This window comes from Trachemys scripta, chromosome 1 (genome assembly GCF_013100865.1).
Source record: "Trachemys scripta elegans isolate TJP31775 chromosome 1, CAS_Tse_1.0, whole genome shotgun sequence".
Classification (NCBI taxonomy): Eukaryota; Metazoa; Chordata; order Testudines; family Emydidae; genus Trachemys; species Trachemys scripta.
Genome location: NC_048298.1, coordinates 3835571 through 3857786, shown reverse-complemented (window position 1 = coordinate 3857786; position 22216 = coordinate 3835571). Strand labels below are relative to the sequence as shown.

At 54.8% G+C, this 22216-nt stretch overlaps 2 protein-coding genes across 3 annotated transcripts in view; one reads left to right on the top strand and one right to left on the bottom strand.

Moving 5' to 3' along the window:
• Positions 1 to 1733: 1733 nt before the first annotated feature.
• OPN1SW (opsin 1, short wave sensitive) lies at positions 1734 to 8183 on the top strand. The gene is made up of 5 exons (XM_034763752.1): positions 1734 to 2079; positions 3687 to 3855; positions 4537 to 4702; positions 5763 to 6002; positions 8061 to 8183. Exons 1-5 carry the CDS (start codon positions 1734 to 1736, stop codon positions 8181 to 8183), a joined length of 1044 nt encoding a protein of 347 aa, XP_034619643.1.
• Positions 8184 to 16197: 8014 nt separating this feature from the next.
• CALU (calumenin) overlaps positions 16198 to 22216 on the bottom strand; it is a 43815-nt gene continuing 37796 nt past the window's right edge. For both annotated transcript variants that reach the window (XM_034763764.1, XM_034763771.1), the window contains exons 5-7: positions 21190 to 21250; positions 20013 to 20212; positions 16198 to 19012 (exon numbers count right to left, since the gene is read on the bottom strand). In XM_034763764.1, coding sequence (XP_034619655.1) covers positions 18908 to 19012; positions 20013 to 20212; positions 21190 to 21250 — 366 coding nt within the window. In that variant the 3' untranslated portion in view covers positions 16198 to 18907. The remainder of the gene's footprint in view (positions 19013 to 20012; positions 20213 to 21189; positions 21251 to 22216) is intronic.

Sequence of the window (22216 nt, the reverse complement as noted above, 5' to 3'; positions counted from 1 at the left end):
CTAGGGGTATGATTCTCGCTTAGGGTGCGAGAGGTCCCGGGTTCAAATCCCGGACAAGCCCACTTTTGATGGCTGGGGGGATCTGCCAGAACTAAGCGATTTCCCCCAAGAAGAGAAGCTTGGTGAAAAGGAGGAAGTTTATTGCCTAAAATCCACGGCAGAGCCCAGCCTGGCTGCCAAGCCACATCCCAGCTGGACGCGTTCGATTAACGTTCCCCCGTCGCACTTTCCTGATGCTCAATAGAGCCAAATGTTTTGGGGTCTCCTCCTGCCTGGCCGATCTTAGAGCAAAAGCCACAGGTGGCCCTTGGAGTCTCTCAGGGTCTCCCCCAAGCTTCCCCCCCCCCATGTTGCTCTGACACCCCACACTGCGGGCGGCTGGTTTCCATCCCCGGCTCCACTACCGTTTCTATTCGGCTGCCAAAGCCGAGCTGATCTCCTGGGTGGGAATGTTTCAGCTGGTGCCAGTTAACACGCAAAGGAGAGGCGACCCCGTAAGCCGTGATGTGGCCTTGGAAGCCAGGTTTGGGCACTGCTGTGCTATCCCTGGGTATCATAAGGGCCCTGACGCACCAGGCAGCTGCACGCCCCCATCACGTCCCCACCGCGCCGAGCACCCCAATGCCCCCATCACGTCCCCGCCGCGCCGGGCATCCCAATGCCCCTGTCACGTCCCCGCGCACTGAGCAGCCGCGTTCCCCTGTCACGTCCCCGCCACACTGAGCACCCCAATGCCCCCAGTCACGTCCCCACTGCGCTGGGAACCCCAATGCCCCCGTCACATCCCCCCCTGTGCTGGGCAGCCGCGTCCCCCCAGGCTGGGCACCCCAATGCACCTGTCACGTCCCTGCTGCGCCGGGCAGCCGCATGCCCCCGTCACGTCCCCGCCACGTTGGGCAGCCGTGTGCCCCCGTCACATCCCCGCCGCGCTGAGCACCCCAATGCCCCCATCACGTCCCCCCCGTGCTGGGCAGCTGCGTGCCCCCATCACGTCCCTGCCGTGCTGAACACCCCAATGCCCCCATCATGTCCCCCCCGTGCTGGGCAGCCGCGTGCCCCCATCACGTCCCTGCCACGCTGGGCACCCCAATGCCCCCGTCACGTCTCCGCCGCGCTGTTCCTCTCCCCAGACTCCGTTTTGGTGCCACGCACAGTGTGGCCAAGTCTGCAGCGGTCTGGGCACGTGCCGAGCCCGGCGGGACGGGAGCGGAGGGGAAAGACGGCAACGGGAAATGTAGGCTCCAAATCTCTCCTGCCGCGAGACCCCGGCGGTGCCACAGACCCCAAAGGGAAGGGCTGGGACAGGGTCCGAGGGGGAACGCGCTGGGGTGCACGGGGCAGGACGCCCCTGCGGGGCTGCTCCGTCTCCTGGCGGAAAGGAGGGGAGCAGGTGACAGCCGCCCACTGGGATGCCTCTGGATTCACGGCCCCATGACCCACCACCCTGAGGCCCTTCCACCCAGCCGCCCCCTGCCCTTTCACCCCCCGGAATCCCCTAGAGTCCACACAATCGGCTCTCGTCTGCGCGGCCAACAAGATTACCCTCTCAGGGGGCTTAGGGGACAGGAGGTAAGGGGCTTAGAGCCCCTAATCCCAAACTTTGTCCGTAGGAAGCTCAGGCTTAATGCCTGATCCCCCCATGAGCCCTTAAGTGGCTTGTCCCCCTGGGGATTGTATATTAGAAGGGGGGAGGGAGCCGGGGCAGGCTCCGTGCAGCGCTCCCGGCCGGCAGCATGTCGGGGGAAGAAGACTTTTACCTCTTTGAGAACGTCTCCTCGGTGGGGCCCTGGGACGGGCCCCAGTACCACATCGCCCCACTCTGGGCCTTCTACTTCCAGACGGCCTTCATGGGCTTCGTGTTCTTCGCCGGCGTGCCCCTCAACGTCATCGTCCTCGTGGTCACCATCAAGTACAAGAAGCTGCGGCAGCCGCTCAACTACATCCTGGTCAACATCTGCCTGGGGGGCTTCATCTTCTGTTCCTTCTCCGTCTTCATGGTCTTCATCTCCAGCTCCCAGGGCTACTTCATCTTCGGGCGGCAGGCCTGCGCCCTGGAGGCCTTCCTAGGCTCCGTCGCAGGTAACGCAGGGAGAGGGCCTCGTGGGCGAGCCGGGAGGGGGTCCCAGAAGCTGAGGGCTATGGGGTGGGATCAGAGGGGTTGCCAGGGGGCACCGTGGGGCATCCGTGAAGCCAGAGCCGTTTGCACCAGCTGAGGATCTGCCTCTAGTTTTTATTTGTTTCCCTCCTTCCCCTGCCTGGGCCATAAAGGGGCCACGCTCCGCAGCAGGGGCTGCTCTGGGGACGAGGAAGATCCAAGCAGAGGCAGGAAGCGCTGGGCAGCCCAGGGGTGAAGATCCAAGCACACAGCTGCTCTGGGCTATCGGCACCCGTGATCACAAGCCTCTGACTGCCAGGAGCTGGCAATGGGTGACAGGGGATGGGTCACTTAATGATTCCCTGTTCTGTTCATTCCCTCGGGGGCACCTGGCACTGGCCGCTGTCGGCAGACAGGAAACTGGGCTAGATGGACCCTTGGTCTGACTCAGTCCGGACGTTCTTATGATGCTGTGAGCACAATTAGGTAGCTGATTTCTTTTAACGCTCAGGCCCGAGTAGAACAGAATGGGGGTGGGCCGCCCCCGGGGGAAATCAAGAGCAACAGTGAGGGACGCTGGCGGGAAGTGAGCGGGGATCGGGCCCCCAGGCTTAGGGTGTTGGGCCAACCTTCTGGGGTTCCCCTGGGATGCCCGCATGACCTGCAGCTCCGGTTGGAGCTGGGAACTGGGAGGGGGGTAGGAGAAGAGAGCAGGCACCCCCATATTCCCAGGGAAGCCCCAGGGCGGGCAGGCCTCTTCAGCCATCCTGTCGCTGTCCTTTACTGCATCTTCTCCGGTCCCCTGCAGTGCCAGGCATCAGAGCGGGCGCAAGCTCCGGATGCATGGCAGTGTCATAGCTTCCGAAGGGCCCAGCACCCGCGAGGGGCGATTTCCCACTGCCTTCCCCGGCGGCTGGACAGAGCCAGTCCAGGGGGAGCCCTGGGCAGCCAGGCTGCAGCGCTGGGAGGGGCGCTGCGCTAGGCTGCAGAAGACCAGGTGACCGTGGCAGCCTCGCAGATCCAGTTGCAGGATCGGGGCCGGAGATTTTCACCTTCCTTCACAAACTGGTCCCTGGGGTGACCAGGCTGCTGTCACCGCTGGCTTCGCTCCGAAGCCAAACCCGGAGACTTTGCCGCGTTCCCCGGGTCTGGCGGATGCTCCACAATCCAGGGGGATGAGGCGAAGGGGGACAAAATGACTCTCCAGGCAGCCTCTGCTGTGACCCGTCCCCAGACAAACTCACCCGGCTCCCCAGCCCTGCTGAGAGGCGAGAGGAGTTTCCGTCAGCTGTTTCCCCGGGTCGCTCTGCCTACAACAAATGATGCGGAGAAAGGGCCGTTCCTCTGGCCCCCACTAGTGTCCAGAAGCGTCTCTGGTGGGGAAGCGAGGGGTCTGGCTAATGGGGAAACAAGAAACCTGGGGCAGAGGTTCAACAGGCCAGCTCCACATCGGCTGAGCTGCTCTCAGCATCCCGCCCCAGGAACCCAGCGAGGTGGGTTCGGGGGTCCCTGGGCGCAGCGCGGGGCTGAGGGTGCAGGGGGATGCTGGGCTCTGGGGCTGTATGAGTTAATCTCCCTGTGCCTTCCCCAGGCCTGGTCACCGGGTGGTCCCTGGCCTTCCTGGCCTTTGAGCGCTACATCGTCATCTGCAAACCCTTTGGGAACTTCCGCTTCAGCTCCAAGCACGCCCTGATGGCGGTGGCGGCCACCTGGGTCATCGGCATCGGCGTCTCCATCCCGCCCTACTTCGGGTGGAGCCGGTAGGGGCTGGGGTGGGGGCTGGGGGCCGGGACGTCCGAGAGGAGAGAGGGAGCTCCCCCCGCCAGCCGCCCCAGTGTGCCCTGGGCCTGCCAGTCCCTTTGCCCAGCCTCGTGACATCGCCTGGCAAATGCCCCTGCCAAGAGGGAGCAGATGTGGGGGGGCCTCCCTAGCCCCATGGCAGAGTGCCTGGCAGGCTGACCCACTAGCCGGCTCTGCAGGGAGCTGGTGGTGTGCAAAGCCTCTCGCTCTGAACGGGTTCAGAAGCAGCTTTGCCAACCGCCGGCTTGGCACCCCGATGCCAGCGTGGGGGCTGGGCTATTTGGTCTGATCTCTCGGCTCAAGCTCGGGCTGGGCAGGGCACGCGCCGGCCCCAGGAGGTCAGGAGCCGCCAGGCCTCAAAATCTCGTCATTCTGAGTCCTCTCTTCCTCGCACATGGCTGGAGTAGCCAGGCTCAAAGATCGGCCGGGGAGCAAGGAACCTTCTCCCACCTGCCGGTGCAATAGCTGTGCTGCCGGGAGCAGAGGGGCTGCTTTCTGCTGGGGAACGAGCCACGCCAAACGGGGCAGGGGGTGGTTGGCCCTGCCTATCCCCCCGGCCCTGGCCAGCGGAGGTGGTGGGCTGTGCCGGCTGCACAAGGCCGAGCGAGCTCTGGGGAAGTGCTGTGCCCTCCCTCTTGCAGGTTCATCCCCGAAGGCCTGCAGTGCTCGTGCGGCCCAGACTGGTACACGGTGGGGACCAAGTACAGGAGCGAATATTACACCTGGTTCCTCTTCATCTTCTGCTTCATCGTGCCCTTCTCGCTCATCTGCTTCTCCTACTCCCAGCTGCTGGGTGCCCTCCGAGCCGTAAGTACCCGCTGCACAGAGACAGGACGTGGAGAGCCAGGTCATGCTGCCAGTTCCCAGGGCACCTGTCTGCTTGCAAGTGTGTGGTGTGCGTGAGACGGGAGGGTTGCACGCTGGCGAGTGTGTGGTGTGTGCGTGAGACGGGAGGGTTGCACACTGGTGAGTGTGCGGTGTGTGTGTGTGAGACCGGAGGGTTGCACGCTGATGTGTGTGATTGCTTGGCAGCTCTGACAGTCTGACTGGGTTGATATTTTGCCTCTAGCTGTCTCTGATGTTAGAAAATGCTGGTCCGTCTAGTGAGGAGCATGCCAAAGAGGCTCCCAGACAGACGGACGGAAGGGTGTCCTCCACAGAGCCCCCGCCACAGGGCCAGTTCAGAGTTGCTTGTCTAACACCCATGGCTGCAGGGACCGGTCCGTGGGCTTGGTCTGTAACATCGTCAGGGCCTGCTGCCCCAACAGGGAGAGCGGCTCATGCCAGTGGCTGCGAGCAGCCTGCTCTCAGGCTGGGGCTCGAAGGCACGGCCCCATCCCAAGGACCCGAGGGAGCAGGGCCGGCTCCAGGATTTTGGCCGCCCCAAGCAGCCCCCTCCCCCCCCCCCCCAAAAAAAAAAAAAAGCCGCGATCGCGATCTGCGGCGGCAGGTCCTTTGCTCCCAGCGGGAGTGAGGGACCATCCGCCGAATTGCCGCCGAATGCCTGAACGTGCCGCCCCTCTCCGGAACAGCCGCCCCAAGCCCCTGCTTGCCAGGCTGGTGCCTGGAGCCGGCCCTGCGAGGGAGCATGCGTTTCTGGTAACTAAATCCAAGGTGGACGGGGCGCTGTGACTCCTGGAGGAATCCCCCGGGTACGACTTCTCCCCGCTGGAGTCGGAGCTGGGGCCAGGCGAGCGGCGGGGAGGGAAATCAGACCTGCCACGAGGGGGCGAGGGACCGTCCGGCCGATCCAACCCTGGTTCAGCAGCCCCGCTCTCCAGAGCTACCCCGGAGGAGGAGGGGGCTAGGGAAGGGGTGCCTGGGAACCTGCCGCTCATGCCCGGGGGCCCTGGTGGGTTGCCTGCAGGTAGCGGCCCAGCAGCAAGAGTCGGCCACCACCCAGAAGGCGGAGCGGGAGGTGTCCCGCATGGTGGTGGTGATGGTGGGCTCCTTCTGCGTCTGTTGGGTGCCCTACGCGGCCATGGCCATGTACATAGTGAACAACCGCAACCACGGCCTCGACTTGCGCCTCGTCACCGTCCCTGCCTTCTTCTCCAAGAGCTCCTGTGTCTATAACCCCATCATCTACTGCTTCATGAACAAACAGGTGAGCGTTCCCTTCCTTGGCGTGCGCCACGGACCAGGCCTGCCCCGGCCCAAGTCCCGTGGGGTCCCTGAGAGCGGGGTCTGGAGCAGCCCAAGTCCCTTCCCAGGCGCAGCCAGGATTGGAGCTGGAGAAGTGGGTGGTTGCCCGGAGAGGTGCATGGAGCCTGCCCTGGCAGTCACTGGGTCATGATATGAACCACGGGCCCGACCTCCGGCCTGGCTGAGAGCACGGGCAGGGCAATGGGGCTGTGCTGATGCCAGGTTCTGCTCGGTTCCCTGCTCTGAGTCCCCAGGAAATGGCTGGGGAGGGCTAGGGGGCAGAGGGCCTGGCCAGCACTGTGCCCAGGCAGAGAGCAGAGGGCAGGCAGAGGGTCTGCACCTAGGAGTCATAGAGTTTAAGGCCAAAAGGGCCCGTTAGTTTATCTAGTGTGAGGCCATCACCAGCCCCCAGACGTCCTCCGGGGAGCCAACGACTTCAGTCCTCAGGTGACACAACTGTCGTGAGCCACGGGCAGAAAACAGGGGAGACTGAGGCCTGGTCTACATGACAAAGTGAGGTCGGCTTAGCCACGTTGCTCAGGGCTGTGAAAAATGCCACGCCTTGTGCGAGGTAACTAAGCCGGTGTCAGCCCTGGTGTAGACAGTGCTAGGCCGCCGGTAGAAATTCCTCCATCAACCTAGCTGCCACCTCTCAGAGAGGTGGATTTACCCAAGCTGATTAGACATGAGCTGCCCAGGTGATGCCAGTAGGAGACCCCGCCCCCTGCTGCTGAGGAAGGTGAGCCCCCCCACACACAGGTCCCTGCCAATCTGTGGGGAAATTCCTTCCCCATCCCAACTCTGGGGTCAGCTGAGGATTAGCCAGACCCACCGGGCGGGCACTGAGAGAGAGGGTTCTCGGCAGCACGGGCCTACCCTGTCCGGTCTGCTGCTGGCAATGCAAAGACTCCCCGGGGTCCACGCATGTGGGCACTTCCTTGTGGAGCCCGCGAGCCGAGGCCAGAGGGCTAGCAGCAGCCGCCTTGCCTGGATGGGGGGCAGCGCAGCAGAACCCAGCCCCCCTTCAGGATGCTCCAACCCACAGCCAGGAGCAAGTGCTCTACAAAACGGCGGCCCTGGGGGGGGGGGGGGGGGGGGGGGAGGAAGGGGCCTGCGAAGTCCTGCTGCGACCCTTTGATGCTGTGACGGTGCTGCCCGTGGGAGCCAGCTGAGGTCACTCAATCAGGGTGAACTGCAAACAAAACAGGGCAGACCAACCCCAAATGCTGGTGGATATTCCAGTATTAGATTTACCTGCACAAAACAGCTCCTGTAGTACCTCACTGGTTACTCAGAGTCCAAACAACGCAGTTCCCTTAAAGTGCCCAGCCTCAGGCCTCCGTCCAGACACACATCGGATATGATGATTATTGAAAATCTGATCTCATCATATAAAAGAAAAGGTTCTTCCAACCACAAAAGGATCAGCCACATACCCAGGTCCAATTATAACTTAGATCTTACCCAAAATACACACTTAGAGCCAATTCTTATTAACTAAACTACAATTTATTAAAAAAGAAAAGAGAGAGAGTGTTGGTTAAAAGATCAGTATACAGACAGACTTGAATTCAATTCTTGAGGTTTAGATACATAGCAGAGATGCGTTTGTAGTTGCCAAAAATCCTTTTAGAAATAGTCCAGAGGTTATAGTCCAATGTCCACGTTCAGGGTGACTCCAGTCAGTGACTGGGGATCTCAATCCATATTGCTCAGGGTTCCCCCTCTTGAAACCCAAAGCAGATCTGAGATGCAGCAGGATCGTGTCCCAGGGTCTTTATACATTTCCTGGAGCCTCTTGGCCTGAGAAAACAATAGGCTCAACTTTCCGTCTCCCAAACATCCTGGCAATTAGCACAGGGTAATGTATCCACTCATAACATCACAGGAGCAGGTCTGCCGGGGGGGGGGGAGGCGGATTTGGTGGGGGGGCTGGACGGAAGCATCCTGTGGGCAGATGCAGCCCGGGGGGCTCCAGCCGGTCTGACGGTGCAGGGGGGTGGCGCTCTCTCCCCTACAGTTCCGCGCCTGCATCATGGAGACGGTGTGTGGGAAACCCATCACAGACGAGTCCGACGTGTCCAGCTCCGCCCAGAAAACCGAGGTCTCGTCCGTGTCCACCAGCCAGGTCAGCCCCAGCTGAGGAGACGGCGGCATCTCACGGAGCCCTTCCCAAGGGGAGCAGGCACCGGGCTCCAGCGCGGGCTCCGAGAGGAAGCCCTGAGGCCCCACAGCCCAGCCCCACGGCTGCGCCTCCAACACCGAACTGTAAATTTCAATTGGTGAGCAGGCCTGCGCTCACCGACCCGATGGGAGGACGGATCCAACCGGCTGGTGAAAGCAACCCCACGCTGCCCCTGGGGGTGCCATGCAGCCCCCCATTGACCCTCCACAGCTGCTGCCCCCCAGGCTGAGTCTGCCCCTGGCACCAGCAGCACAGGGGCAGGCTGAGTGGTGAGAGGGGGGGCAGGGCAGCTTTGCCTTCTCCTATCTTCCCCCCGTCGGGTCTGCTGACCGGCCGTCACCGCTCCTTCGTCCAAGCATGGCCCGGGACTGCTGACCCAAAGGAGACAGCCCCAGCTGGGAACCAGCACCCAGTGCTTGGGAGGGGGAGTGGGGCAGAGGAAGGGCAGAGAGGCAGTGTGTGGTCAGTGGTTAGAGCTGGGGTGGGCTGTGCATCAGGACTCCTGGGTTCTATCCCTGGCTCTACAAGGTGAGTGGGGTACACAAGAGGAGTGGGGTTTAGTGGTTAGAGCGGGGGGGCTGGGAGCCAGGACTCCTGGGTTCTATCCCCAGCTCTGGGAGGGGAGTGGGGTCTAGTGGTTTATGGGGAGGGGAGGTTGGGTGTCAGGACTTCTGGGTTCTATCCCCGGTTCTGCCACTGACTGACTGTGTGAAAGTCACTTGCACTTTCTGGGGCTCAACTGAGAAATGGGCGGATGGAGCCGACGCCCATCACATGGGTGAGGTCACCTCCTGGCTGTCAGGTGCTTTGAAATCCCTCCCTGAGCGGTGCTAGTGTTGAGCAAGGCACCAGCGGTGCTGTGAGGGCAGCCGAGAGGGCACCTTGCAGTGGCAATTTCCTGCTCCCCTTCGGGAGCAAAGCCCGTGATTCCAGGGACAGGCAGCATCCTCTGGCCAGCGCTCTAGGGCCCATTCCACCACTGCACCCCCTTTCCCCCCTCTCCCTATGGAAATCAGAACAATGTGGGGCTGGAAGGGCCCTCGAGAGGTCACCTAGTCCAGCCCCCTGCACGGAGGCAGGACCAGGTAATCCGAGATCGTCCCTGACAGGTGTTTGTCCAACCAGTTCTTAAAAATATCCAGTGACAGGGAACCCACAACCTCCCTTCCAGAGCTGAACTACCCAGGGAGGTGGTGGAATCTCCTTCCTTAGAGGTTTTGAAGGCCCGGCTTGACAAAACCCTGGCTGGGATGATTTAGTTGGGGTTGGTCCTGCTTTGAGCAGGGGGTTGGACTAGATACCTCCTGAGGTCCCTTCCAACCCTGATATTCTATGATTCTATGAACACCCTGAAAGTTAGGAAGTTTCTCCTAATATCTAACCTGAATCTCCCTTGCTGCCGATTAAGCCCATTACATCTTGTCCTGCCATCAGCAGACACAGAGAACAACAATCCCCATCCTCTTTATAACAGCCCTCATAGCTGAAGTCTGTACCAGGTCCCCCATCAGCCATGAGCAATGCTTCCCCAGGCTTCCCCTGCCATGTGGTCCCAGTTCTGCAGAGCCATCCCCTCTGCTCTCCCAAAAACTCAACAGAAAGGGGCTCCAGGAGCAGGGTCCGGGCACCATGTCCCTCCCGGCCTTCCCCAGCCCTTTGTCAGCATCCTCCCATTCCAATAGGAAAGGCAGATGAGAAAGTGAAAGAAGTAGATCCAACCTCTTGTTCTAGCCCAAAGAGCCCAGAGGCCAAAAGGGTGGGATTGACATCGTCTTCCGCCCCCTCCCCTGGGCGCCTGGGACACCAGCGTGAGCCCCCCCGGGCTCTCTTCGAATGAGAATCGTCCCCACTTCCTGAGTCGCCCCTGAATTTGTCCTACTCAGCCTGAGTGCCAGGGAATTGAGGGCCCCGTCTTACCCCCCTGAATTCAGCGGGGCTTGCAGCAGGCTTGGAGGGTGGGATCTGCCCCTCAGCCCGGGTTAATTCATTTGCATGCTAAGGAGCCAGAAGACAGGAGTGTAGCAAAAAAACTCAGCTGACCGGAGGTCGGAAGTCCAAGCTGCCACCTCCTTGCTGTGACTGACCCCTTCGAGGTGGTTGTGAAGGTCTGAGCACCCCGCCCCCATTAGTGGATTTCCCCTCACCAACTCCCTGGGAGGCGGGGCGGTCCCTGCATAGGTGGGAACAGCCCCAGAGCGACTCGGCCAAGGTCACGCAGGGCATGGGTAGCAGAGCCGGGTCTCGAACCCAGCTCTGGCATCCCAGCGCAGTGCCTTAACCACAAGCTCCGCCCCCAACACAACCCCCCTCCCAGGTGGCGAGGGGTATCAGCAGGCGTAAGGGAGTGGCAGGCGCCCAGAGACCACAGTGGGGGCACAGCATGGGAAAAGAGGCTAGACAGACACAGACCTTCCAGCCGCCCCGAGACTGACCCTGGAGCTGTATTCGGGGCGGGGGGGCAGTATTTATACCCCCTGCTGGGAGGTGGGGAGAGAGGATGGAGGAGGCTACACCCAGGCACGGTCTAGGAGAGAGTGAGACAAGCTAGGCTCGGGAGAGAGCTAACCCTCAGGGGATGGAGAGGGTACCATGGGGCTGGCGGGGAGCCCTGGCTCGCTCTCTCTGTGTCTCTGTTGTACTCCCCGAGGCAGCTCTGGGGCAGGCGGGACTCAGCCTCCCGACACCCCTGGGCAGTGCATCCATTTCAATAGCTCGACCACTGCCCCCAGATCGGTTGCAATTACTAGATCTCCCCACACCCCGGTCCTTCTAACTCACTGGGCACAGACATGGGGAGGGGGGGTTTCTAAAAACCCCAGGCCCAAGCCCACCCCCTTCCAGAGGCCCATTGGTCCTGTCTGTTCTCGGGGGACGTTCCGCACCCCCCAGCACTTCTGGGGAGGCATGTGCCGTCCTGAGCTAGGCCCGCAGTGCCTCTCCCTGCAGCCCAGCAGGGCTGGGCGCATGTGGTTTATAAAACACTTAGGGACTCCGGGCAATCAAAAGCCCTGTGGGCACGGGAAGGCAGCTTCTCAGCTCCATTCCCTCCCGCCGTTGGTGGGGTCAACACCAGTAGCTTCCCCACCTGGCCCTCTGCGAGACCCTGCCAAAGCACGAACCTCTCAGCAGTCCCACTCATTACACGGAGGAACATCCATTATCTTACAACGCTGGGGTCTGGGCTCTGAAATCCAAAGTATTTCCTTCTACAACGAGCGATTAACCTCAAGCCCTGGACGCTGTGGGCTTGGGGACAGTCCCAGAGTGGTCCTCCCAACATACGTTTGTATTTAAATGTACAGAGCATGCACAATCCCTGCAAAAACCTGCATCACAACTTGTACATTTGCCTTGTATTCATCCTTGTAGCGCAGGGTAATACTCCAGCGGCCCGACGTAGGAGCGGTTCTGACAATAAAATAATGCGAATGGGCTGAACGCAACCCGGTGGTGGTGAGCCGTTTTGTACCCGCAGTAACTGGGAGGGCGCTCCCAAGGCTACCTGTTCCCGTGCGATGGACCGGTGGCGACTCCCACACCAGGATTAGGTGGGCCTGGCCCCGTTTCCAATGGCTTCGGTCCGGGCAGCGTGCTCACTTGCAGACCCGCACCTGTGTGTACAGTTAAACCCACGAACTTCTTCATTAATGCACCGTCAGGTTAAAAAAGGCAAACGATCCTTCCCCAAGAACGCGTGTGGCTTCAGCACGATCTCGCATTCCTGTGTTCGCAGATCACAGCGCACTTAAGGTCTGGCCTGCAGCCGGAGCCAACGGTCAGCCCCAAACAAAATCCAAGCCTGTGACGGCTTCGGTATCTGCCTCGTGCAATCGCTACTTTCAAGGGCACGCACCTCAACCAGGGGGCTGCCTGCCCCTCTTGGCAGCCATATGCTTTGCGTTTCACTGGGGGTAACAAACTTCACAGGTTACCAGAGTCAGGGGCAGGGCTTGTTACTTCTTCAACCTCGCTAACGTTGCTACAAATCATCCCAACAATGCCATTTGGACTACCAGGGTTCCAGGGCCAGCCCTAACCCACGGCTGGGCCGGCTCCCTACGGAAGAATTACAGAAGCTCAAACCCCCTATGGCCAAACGCTTCCTTTCCCCCAGAGCTGAGCAGAACGTGAAGCCGAGCCCCAGATTTAAAGAGATGGGGAGGTGGAATTATAAAACGCCTGCATTTACCTAGCGTTCTATCTAGGCACTTATAAGCCTTTCTTCACCGTCGTGTCTGACCACCTCACAAGCGCTAATGGATTTTGTCCTCACCCCCTCCCTGAAGTAGGGAGGCATTATCCCCAATTTAAAGATGGGGAACTGAGGCACAGGGTAGGTGAAGTGACTTCTCCAAACTCAGGTTCAGAAGCCAGGAACTGAACTCATCCCAGTGCAGTGCCCTGATCACTAAACCCTCCTTCCTAGCATCAGGCAGGACAAACGCTACCTTTCAAAAGAGCAGGGAAAGGATATGACAGCGCACAGGACTCCAGCCAGCTGTGTGAAAGGGCTGCTAACAAGGAGGCATGCAGACCAACTTGTTAAACTGGAAGCCGCACTCGCTGTTAATTGGCTCACACTTCCTCTGGTGATGGGACATCAGATCCCACTCGGGCCTTTTCGATGAGTTTGGATCCAGTTAGCGACACGGTCGGGTCTAAATCAAGTTTGGGCTCAAAACCCATGCTCAATACTCGGCTAGTAACCATAGCGATTTACCACATCAGCCTTGGTCTTCCTCAGAGACGAGACGCCTCTTCTGAGTGTGGGCTGGGCTCCTTAGCCAGGCTGACTGGGCCTTCCCGCCATGTTCGCTGTGGGCAGGGCATCACGGTCGGCATGTCCTCTGTGCCCTGCCGAGGCCCTGCTTTCCCAGCAGCACCGAACGTCTGGCTGCACAAACGTAGCTGAGGCCCGTTTTCGGCGGTGATGTAAAACACGCCTTGCCCCCAAGCTGAGTTGATGTAAAGGACTCAGATGAGGGCGTCTCAAAGAAGTTACCTTAAGTCCTCAGCCCGGAGGAATCCTATGGAGCTGGGACATATAGACCCTTCCCCCAAGGAAATACGTACATTACACCAGGGCACCATATCGAGAGAACATCAAGCATTCATACATAACAGCCATACTGGGTCACAGCAATGGTCCATCTAGCCCAGGAACCTCTCACCAGTACCAGGTGCTTCAGAGGGAATTAACAGACCTAGGCAATTGAATGGTCCATCATCCCCTGTTGTCCACTCCCAGCTTCTGGCTGTCAGAGGCTTAGGAACACCCAGAACATGGGGTTGCATCCCTGCCCATCCTGGCTAATAGCCATTGATGGACCTGTCCTCCAGGAACTTTAGTTCTTTTTTGAATCCAGCATTCATTATGGCCTTTGCAACATCCCCTAGCAACCAGTTCCAAAGACTGACTGTGTTGTGGAAATAAGTTCTTTTGTTTGTTTTAAACCTGCTGCCTATTTCATTTAGTGACCCTTAGTTCTTCTACCAGGAGCAAATAACACTTTCTTATTCACTTTCTCCACACCAGGCAGGATTTAATAGACCTCGATCATATCCCCCCTTAGTCGTCTATTTTCCAAGCTGAACAGTCTGAATCTTTTAAATCTCTCCTCCCACGGAAGCTGTTCCAGCCCCCTCAGCATTTTTGTTCCTTTTCCCTTTCTAATGTATCTTATCTTTTTGGAGATGGGGCAACCAGAGCTGCACACAGTATTCAAGGTGTGGGCGTACCATATAGTGACATCATGATATTTTCTAATTCTCTCTCCCTTTCCTAATGGTTCCTAACAGTGTCAGCTTTTTTGACCGCTGCTGCACATTAAGCGGATGTTTTCAGAGAACTATCCGCACATTTGCAATTTCCGATGGGCCCCGTTCAGGACGTTGCCGGCTGAGGCTAATACTGTGGGGGAAGAAAGGGAAGTCCAGTGGATGCAGGAGGCAGCAGGTAACTGAACGCTTTCCCTCTTCTCTTTGCACACACATGGACGATGGCGCAAGCCCAACCTGCAGGCAGCCTTGTCGACCCGAGGGAATTTGGACAAGACTCCTTCCATTCCGCTAATAGCCGTAACACGGGGAACCCTGCTGTTGTAATCCTCTGAGTAGTGTGTATGAATGTAACGGTGGGGAACGCCTGACCCGCAGAGCAGTGGGATGCACAGTCATCCCTCTTGGAACATGCTGGCTCCCTTTCCCTGCCTCCCGTTAAAACTGGCCTGCAGCAGCAGCGTCCGTCAATGAAAGTCCCCAGCATGGAACAGTAGCCAGGTACCGGAGGGCGAGGGCTGAAACGCAGGGCATCATAGATCAGGGCTGGGGAGCGAAAGGGGCTGGGGGAGGCAGTCAAGTGCCAAATCACCCTCCATACTGAAATAGGAGAGATTGGTACCTAAGCCAGGAAGTTTCCATCACCGCGATGAGAAGGCACAAACGTCATAGAGCCTTTGGGTTTCTTTCCCCAGGGGAGGCCGGTGTAGCCATCCTCGGCATGCTTGGGGACTTTACCTATTTTCCTCCCTCCAGCACATTTTAAAATCCCTGCATTGCAGCCGGGGTGGGGTGCTAAGATCCCTCTGGACCCTCAACCAGAGTGGATGCACAGCAGGTGCTTGTTAAAATAAGGCTAGTTTAATAAGGATTAGTTGCAGCCCCAGCTCTCGTGGTATCACGATCCCTCTGGTCCTCCAGCAAGAACAGGAGAGACAAACGCTGCTATTTGAAGCACGAACACAGGCAGAAAGGACTTTTAACAAGAGTTTCAGGCCTTTACACAGCAGGGGTGGGAAGGGGAGACCTTCTTCCTTTGCAGGTCACCTCAAACAATACGAGTACAGAACAAAGTCAGCAGAGCGGCACAGGGACGTCAGAGGCATAAGCAGTAGAGATCTGAAATGGGATGGGGAGTTGCTGAGGCAGAGACACGGGGAGAAGATGCCAGCTGGTGGCGAACGCAGTGGAGGTGTTTGCATCAACAGGAGTCGTTTGTTCTCGAACAGGCACAAAGGTGGCCAGTGGCAACTGAGCACAGAGGGGAAAAGGGCGACAAAGGCCATGGCATAAACTGAAGCAGGTCTCGGGAGCAGTTTTTATAGCCAGGGTCTGACCAAGGAGCAGAGTGTGGAGCTGGACCCCCACACAAAAGCGAAGGTAGCGGAAAGGTTTGAGAATGGGAGCGACGTGCCATGGCTGCTACGGACGTGCTAGTCCTAGCCTGGGAATCCTCTTCCTTTCCCAGCACAATGAAACCTCCATTAGTTCAGATCTCTCATCCCCCCCCTTGGGTGTGGGCATATTAAGTCCCTAAAGTAGTGGGTGAAATACGGGGACCTATACAGGGGAAATCCTGCAGCCAAACTTAAGGCAGGGATCAGGTCTTTGTCTAGGTCTAAACCCCTGAACACACCAGCACTTCTGCAGACCACATGCAGGAAACCAAGCCCCGGCACTGTGCACAGGCTCTGTTCTGGAGATGTGGCGAGGGGGAAGGAAGCTGCAAGAGCTGGGACAGGCCATCCAAAGAGAGCAGAAAGATCAGTGTAGCCAAGGCAGACACACACATGGACAATGCTGCAGAAGCAGCAATATGCAGTGTCTAACCACAGGAGATGGAGGAGTGTGTGCTCTGGGTGTCCCTAAACCTCCAACTGCTAGAAGCTGGGAGTGGCCGACAGGGGATGGGTCACTCAATAGTTGCCCTGTTCTGTTCATTCCCACTGAAGCGCCTGGCAGTGGTCACTGTCAGAGGATGGGAGACCGGGCTCGATGGACCACTGGTCTGAGCCGGTCTGGCCGTTCTCATTGTCTTAGTCCATTCGGGATGCAAGTCCATAGACTGAGCACGGTGCAGTTTTAGGTAAGTGCACGGTTTCTTAGTGATGACAGACCACAGACCATTCCAATACAACCAGTAGATCATTCCGAGTCTGAGTTGCGGAGTGATAACACACCACACGTTTGGAGCCACAGTGAATGTAAACAGTTTTATTGAGACAGATTTACGTCTGACATACATTATAAAAATCTGTTTACACTCTACAAAAAAACCTAGAGGATTAGCATTCATGGGAACAGACACCTTGGGTGTGCAATCTGTTTTTCACCAGCTTTACATGTGCTTTGACAACATACAGTAGAAGTGGGAACACACCGAGATTAAAAGGACGTGCATCGCAGAGCACTGAATATGGCCAAACCTCTGCTGATGCTGAACATATGAACTAGGTTTTACTTTACTGGTGAAGGAATTGTAGTGTTTATAAAGTGTCTGCACCAGTCGTTAGTGCTGACAGCAGCTGTGCAAACTTCCACCACATAGCTCTGTAAATGCATCTCAATTGTGACTTCGAACAGCACTAGCCCATTTCGAAGTCCTGAGCCTCACACGCAAAGACACCCAACTGTGTCAAGACCACATGGAGCTTTTGTGATGGGACGAATGGAGGTCAGGAGAAAATGGAATTAATTTTAAATGTGAGACCCAAAAGCAACTTGGGTCACCAGAAATGTGAGGGTAAGGCCTTCCTGTAGTGAGCCCTATCTGGCCTTCATCCCCTCCAGATTCCTTTGCTATGCGTAAGTTTTGTTTATTAGAGTAGGATTCTTCCTGGCTTTATCCCAAAACCATAAAGCACATCCAAGGGTCAGAACATCCATACTTCAGGGGTGAACACTAAAGGCACGTATACCATACAAATCTCATATACAATGCTTGATTATGATGTGATTCATAGTCTCAAGTTATATCGAAAGTGTGTTATTTGTAGAAAGTTACATGAAATAATAGGAGTACACATACTTAATGTTTCAAGCCTTTAACGCTTGAAACAAACCAATTTAAAGAAAAAGAGGCCCAAGTTTATTACAGTTAAGGGGCCAGAAGAGGCTGGCATTAGTGTTTACAGGACAATAGAGTGAAGGAAAAGACCTATGTTTGCAAACACAGTGATTGCTTTAGACTAATTTCAACTCCCCCCACTAGGCCCCACACATGAGAAGTGCAAGTGACCCACTAAGCTGTGCAAATTGGCACTCCAAGGAAGAGTCCCCAGCTAAAGTAGAGAAGTCAGCTCTTGGCAATCACTTATCTCTGGCTCTCTAACAGCAGTTCTCCCTGGTTAAAGAAAAAAGCATAAGGAAATACCTCAGGATACAACAAAGTAAGTGGTTTGCCTTCTGAGGTAAAAAAAATCCCTGGTAAAATAGGCAGCATATGGTTAAAAATTCACAAGAAGGTAAGAACACTGCTGCTGCAAAGATTTCTACTAATACTGCTGTTTAACCACTGCACGGGAGCAGAACACACAAAGGGTAATTTCAATCTTCAGAGTCTTTATTCTCTGGTTTGCTGTAGCCTCGTTGTTTTCTTAGTTATCCTCTTTTGGCGCATTTCATCTCGAGGTTCCTAAACTGACAACCTAGCCCCGGTTTGTTTTTGTTTTGGTAGGTAAAGGCACTTCAATGATGTATGATTTGCAGAAGTCTAATGGCTGAAAAAAAAAAAAAAGGGAGCCCCTCCCATTTCCATCCCTAACCCCATGGAGCAAGCTGCACTCATCCACTGTTCCTTGCCTTAAGGGACCAAGTTAGGATCAGTCACTTTTCCTGGTTGATTTCCCTGTATAACATACAGAGGGTCACATCACATCAGTTTCTTGCCTCATCTAGTCAGGTCACATGGCTTTGATTATGTACAAAGAAGCCAGATGGATTCAAAAGAATGTAATGCACAAGTAATTCGCATTTACAGAGACCCTGCGGCAAACACAAAACTCAGGCTGAGGATTTTAGCAGCATCTGCAAGACGGCCCCGCCTCCCACCTATTTCTGGATTGAAAGCTCCGGATCACACTTGCTGTAGATTCGTTCAAATTACTGGAGCTCCGAGAGCAGCAAAGGCCTCACGAAGGAATGCTCTGGAGAAGAGCAAGCACAGATTTGTCTTGCTGCTGCCATACACCACGGTGCCTATTTTGAAGGGGTTTGCAAAGCAGGAATGGCCGAACGGCAGTCTTCAGTCCAACAGAATCCCCAAATTCTACAGAGCAGTCCAGACAGACAGCTCCCAGCATGCAATGTTCTTGACTTCACGGGACAAGATACAGCATTGCATTTAGGGAGAATGTCTTTTATACTGAAGATGACTGCAAAGGGCTCAGTTGTGGCAAATTGTGTGTTGCCCTTGGGCTCTGAACAAGCTGCCTTTGTGGCCCTCAGGCTGAATTTGCATACTCCAGTCTAAAGAAACATTATATAGCCTTGTTGCTTGGCCTTATTGTTCCGTGGCTTGTAAAAAATTCTGTAGCTATGTCTAGATAACAGTAAGGGGGAGAGAGGGAGGTGGGGCACTGGGGAAGGAACTAACATTGCTCTGCAGCTAACTTTTCAGGATATGCATTCTTCATTTCACACAGAACCCAAACAAATACAAAAATAAACAGAACTTGTTAGACATAAAACAAAGTGGAAATCTAAAAACCACAAGTGTTCTCATTACAGAGTCACTTTTCAGAACACCATGTCCCCATCCCCTTGGAAAAGGGAAAGAGGACAGGACAGGATTTTTCACCTTGTAGCCTGAAATAACAGTCTCAGTAGCGAAAACGTTTCTCATGTTAATCCAGAAACTGTAAAAAATAAATTACTTTTAAGAAACAGGTTTCTCTGTACAGGTGTTAAAACTCATCATGTCGTACTAAGGCTTCCCCGAAGTCTGTGGCCTGGCTCCCCACGAACAAGTCATACTTGTCAACGATCTCCTCTTTGGTGAGTTTGCCATCCTAAAATTAGAAAGAATAGGTTAGTCAAGTTTATTATAGTGGTGGCTAAGGAGCAGCCAAGCATTCATCCCCCATTGTGCTAGGTGCTGGACAAACACAGCAGAGGAGACCATCCCCACCCCAGACCAGACCAGACAGACACAGGGTTGGAACACACACGCAGAGTGCACAATGTGATGGTGGTAAATGTCATGGTAGTGCCACAAGTTGTGTGTTGTGGGTTTTTTTGGGTGGGATTTCCTTACGAGGGAAATGAGAAGGGAAGGGGGTAAGAGGGACCAGTGTTCAGTGAAGCTGGAGTAAAGGGGGGGGAGGAGAAGGGAGGGCTGGATCAAGCAACCAATCACTGCAGGGCAGAGTATCCAGTCACAACTGTGGAGAGTTCTCTGAATGGCTGAAGGGCCCGGTTTTCCTGGTCTGCTCCTAAGGCTGGAGTCTCTGGCTGGCTCCTCTCTCAGCATTCCCCCAAGGCCACATGTGGGGAGCAGGCACCACCTGGGCCCTAGTTTCCCCAGAGCGTGTGTGCACGTCTTCCCTGCCCAGTTCAGTGAGCTCAGATTCACACAGCAGCCACGACGTATGCCCTTCCTCTTAGTTAAATGGAGACAATTGTAGAGACCACTGCATGTTTTCGCCCTAGGCATTCTGGGGTGGGTGGGGTGAAGAGAAGGGCTGATGTTCTGTTCTCCAACATGGCAGGGACGCGGCTGCCTCCCCAGGCAAGAAAAGGGGAATCTAATCAGATTGCTCAATAAGAGCGCTTGCCACACTTTTTAAATCGTCAGTGCTAGCTCCAGGAAAAACGGGCCCCACAGCTGTTAAGTTTACTGAGGTAAGCCCCCAAATCACTACTGAAAGGGAGCACATCAGTGGAGCTGCTCACAGTAACTCAGGCTTCTTGCCAAAATTACAAAGTGATCCTCAGAGACAATTCTGAAGTGGCTTTCGAAGCCTCCATCCTGCACAGGCGAGACACTGAAGGGGTCCAAGCGCCTCTCACCTTGTTCTGATCAGACTCGTAGACAAGGTGCCGCGCTTCTGCCTCAGCGTGGTCGTAGTCCGAGGGGAGGATCCAATCTTTTGTCTCCTCCTTGTCCATCTTCCCATCTCGATTCTTGTCTCTAAACTCCACAAACTGCTCCCGCTCGGTCTTCACCCACTCTGGCTCATCAGCATCGCCATCATGACTGTACATATCCCCTGAACAAGAACACAAGACAGCTGCTGATGCAAGAACACCCCCTCACCTCTTTGTTCCACTTGGGACTGTGCAAGCAAATCGTAAAGCAAGGTGGTTACACCTAAGTTAAATAGGGAAATTGCAGCAGTCATCCTCATCTTCAGTACAGACACACAGCCAGTGGAAACTGCAGATCCCCACATGCAGTACTACAGCCCTCCCAAAACATTTGCTGCAGGGTTCAGCCCTCTATTACACAGGACAGTGACCACAGGCCACAGCACAGATCGAGGGGGCTGCAGATTTTCCACCCATGAGTTAACGTCCGAGTGGCCACCTAGCTTGGATCTCGTTACTTTAGCGAGATTAGCCCAGACATTTAGGTTTAAAAAGGTTACTTTAAATATGTTTAGAGAAATGTGCAGAGGGTCTATATTGGCATATATTTTAGAGTCAGATGCATTTATCATCACACTTATTCAATGCCAATGCTTTCCATTAAAAAAAATAAGAGCTAAAATGACAGCTGCTCTGTTACTTACTACTGCCAATTGGCAGGCCCCATCATATATCAGAGAACAGCCTATGGATTTAGAGCAGATGTTCCCTTCTGCCTAGGGTTCTGTGATTATACCTGCATTTTGTCCAGTTACACACACACACACACACACACACACACACACACCTCCAAGCAAATTGTGTGTGTTGTTTTGGTTATGCAGTTAATTTGGAATTACATAGCAAAGACTGACAAGGAAAAAAAAATATCAAACTCAGTTTCAAAGTTAGGGAGCAACGAGGGACCCATTAGAAAAACCCCAGAGAGTAAGAAAGGAAGAAGAGATTAAAGAGCACAGCTGCTTTGGCACAAATACTAGTCACAAGAGGCTGCAATGTAATTTCTTTTGGGAATATCTTTTTACAAAGCACTGATGGGAAGTGAACACATTATCATCAGACTCAAGGAGGAAAAAATGGAGTTGAGCAAGTTGCTTACCGATGTATTCTTCCAAGTCAATGACGCCATCCCTATTCTTGTCGATATCTTCCATCGTTTCCTATTTTAAAAAAGGACTAGGTTAGCCTCAAAGTTCATGGACAAAAAAGATCTTTTTATGGCTCTCTACCACTTAGAGGGGAAAACATGAGACAGCAAACGTATTTACTAGTAAACTGAGTTATCACTGTATTATTAGACTCAGGGGTGACTTGCTCACAGTCTATACATACCTACATGGGGAACAAATATTTAATAAAGAGCTCTTCAATCTAACAGACAAAAGTATAACACGATCCCATGGCTGGAAGTTGAAGCTACACAAATTCAGACTGGAAATAAGGTGTATATTATTAATGGTGTAATCAACAATTGGAACAATTTACCATGGTGGATTCTCCATCACTGACTATTTTAAAATCAAGATTGGATGTTTTCTAAAAGATATGATCTAGGCATTATTTTGGGGCAGTTCTGTGGCCTTGTAATACAGGGGGTCAGCCTAGATGATCACAATGGTCCCTTCTGGTCTTCGAATCTGTGACTCTATTGTCTCTCCACGTCTACTTGGCGGAGGTGAGTACCATGCCTGCGTCACCACTCTAAGAGGAAGGATCTGCAGAGGCCATTTCACAAAGAGTTTCAGAAGACCTCAACCTCTTTCTATGTCTATTATTAAGGAAGTGTCAGTTGTGACTTCATACTGTAAAGGCTATAACCAGGCTTCCATTAGAGACCTTCTTTTAAACCTCCCTCTAGCTTTTGACAGGAAAAGTGGTAGCTTCAAAATCTGTGAGATAATTGGTTCCAATTGAGAACTCGAGTTTTTGCTTTTACTGCAAGTAAATATATTTGAAGATTTAACAATTTAAAAGAGGACATCTTTTTGAGGTGTGTGTGTATGTGTGTTCAAGTTTTTTGCCCCCTATTACTGAAAGAAATGCAGAATGTTTTTTTGTTTGTGTTATTACTGTAAAAACTGAAATGCTACGCTTTTTGGTAACTATGCCTATTATGACTTTTCAGA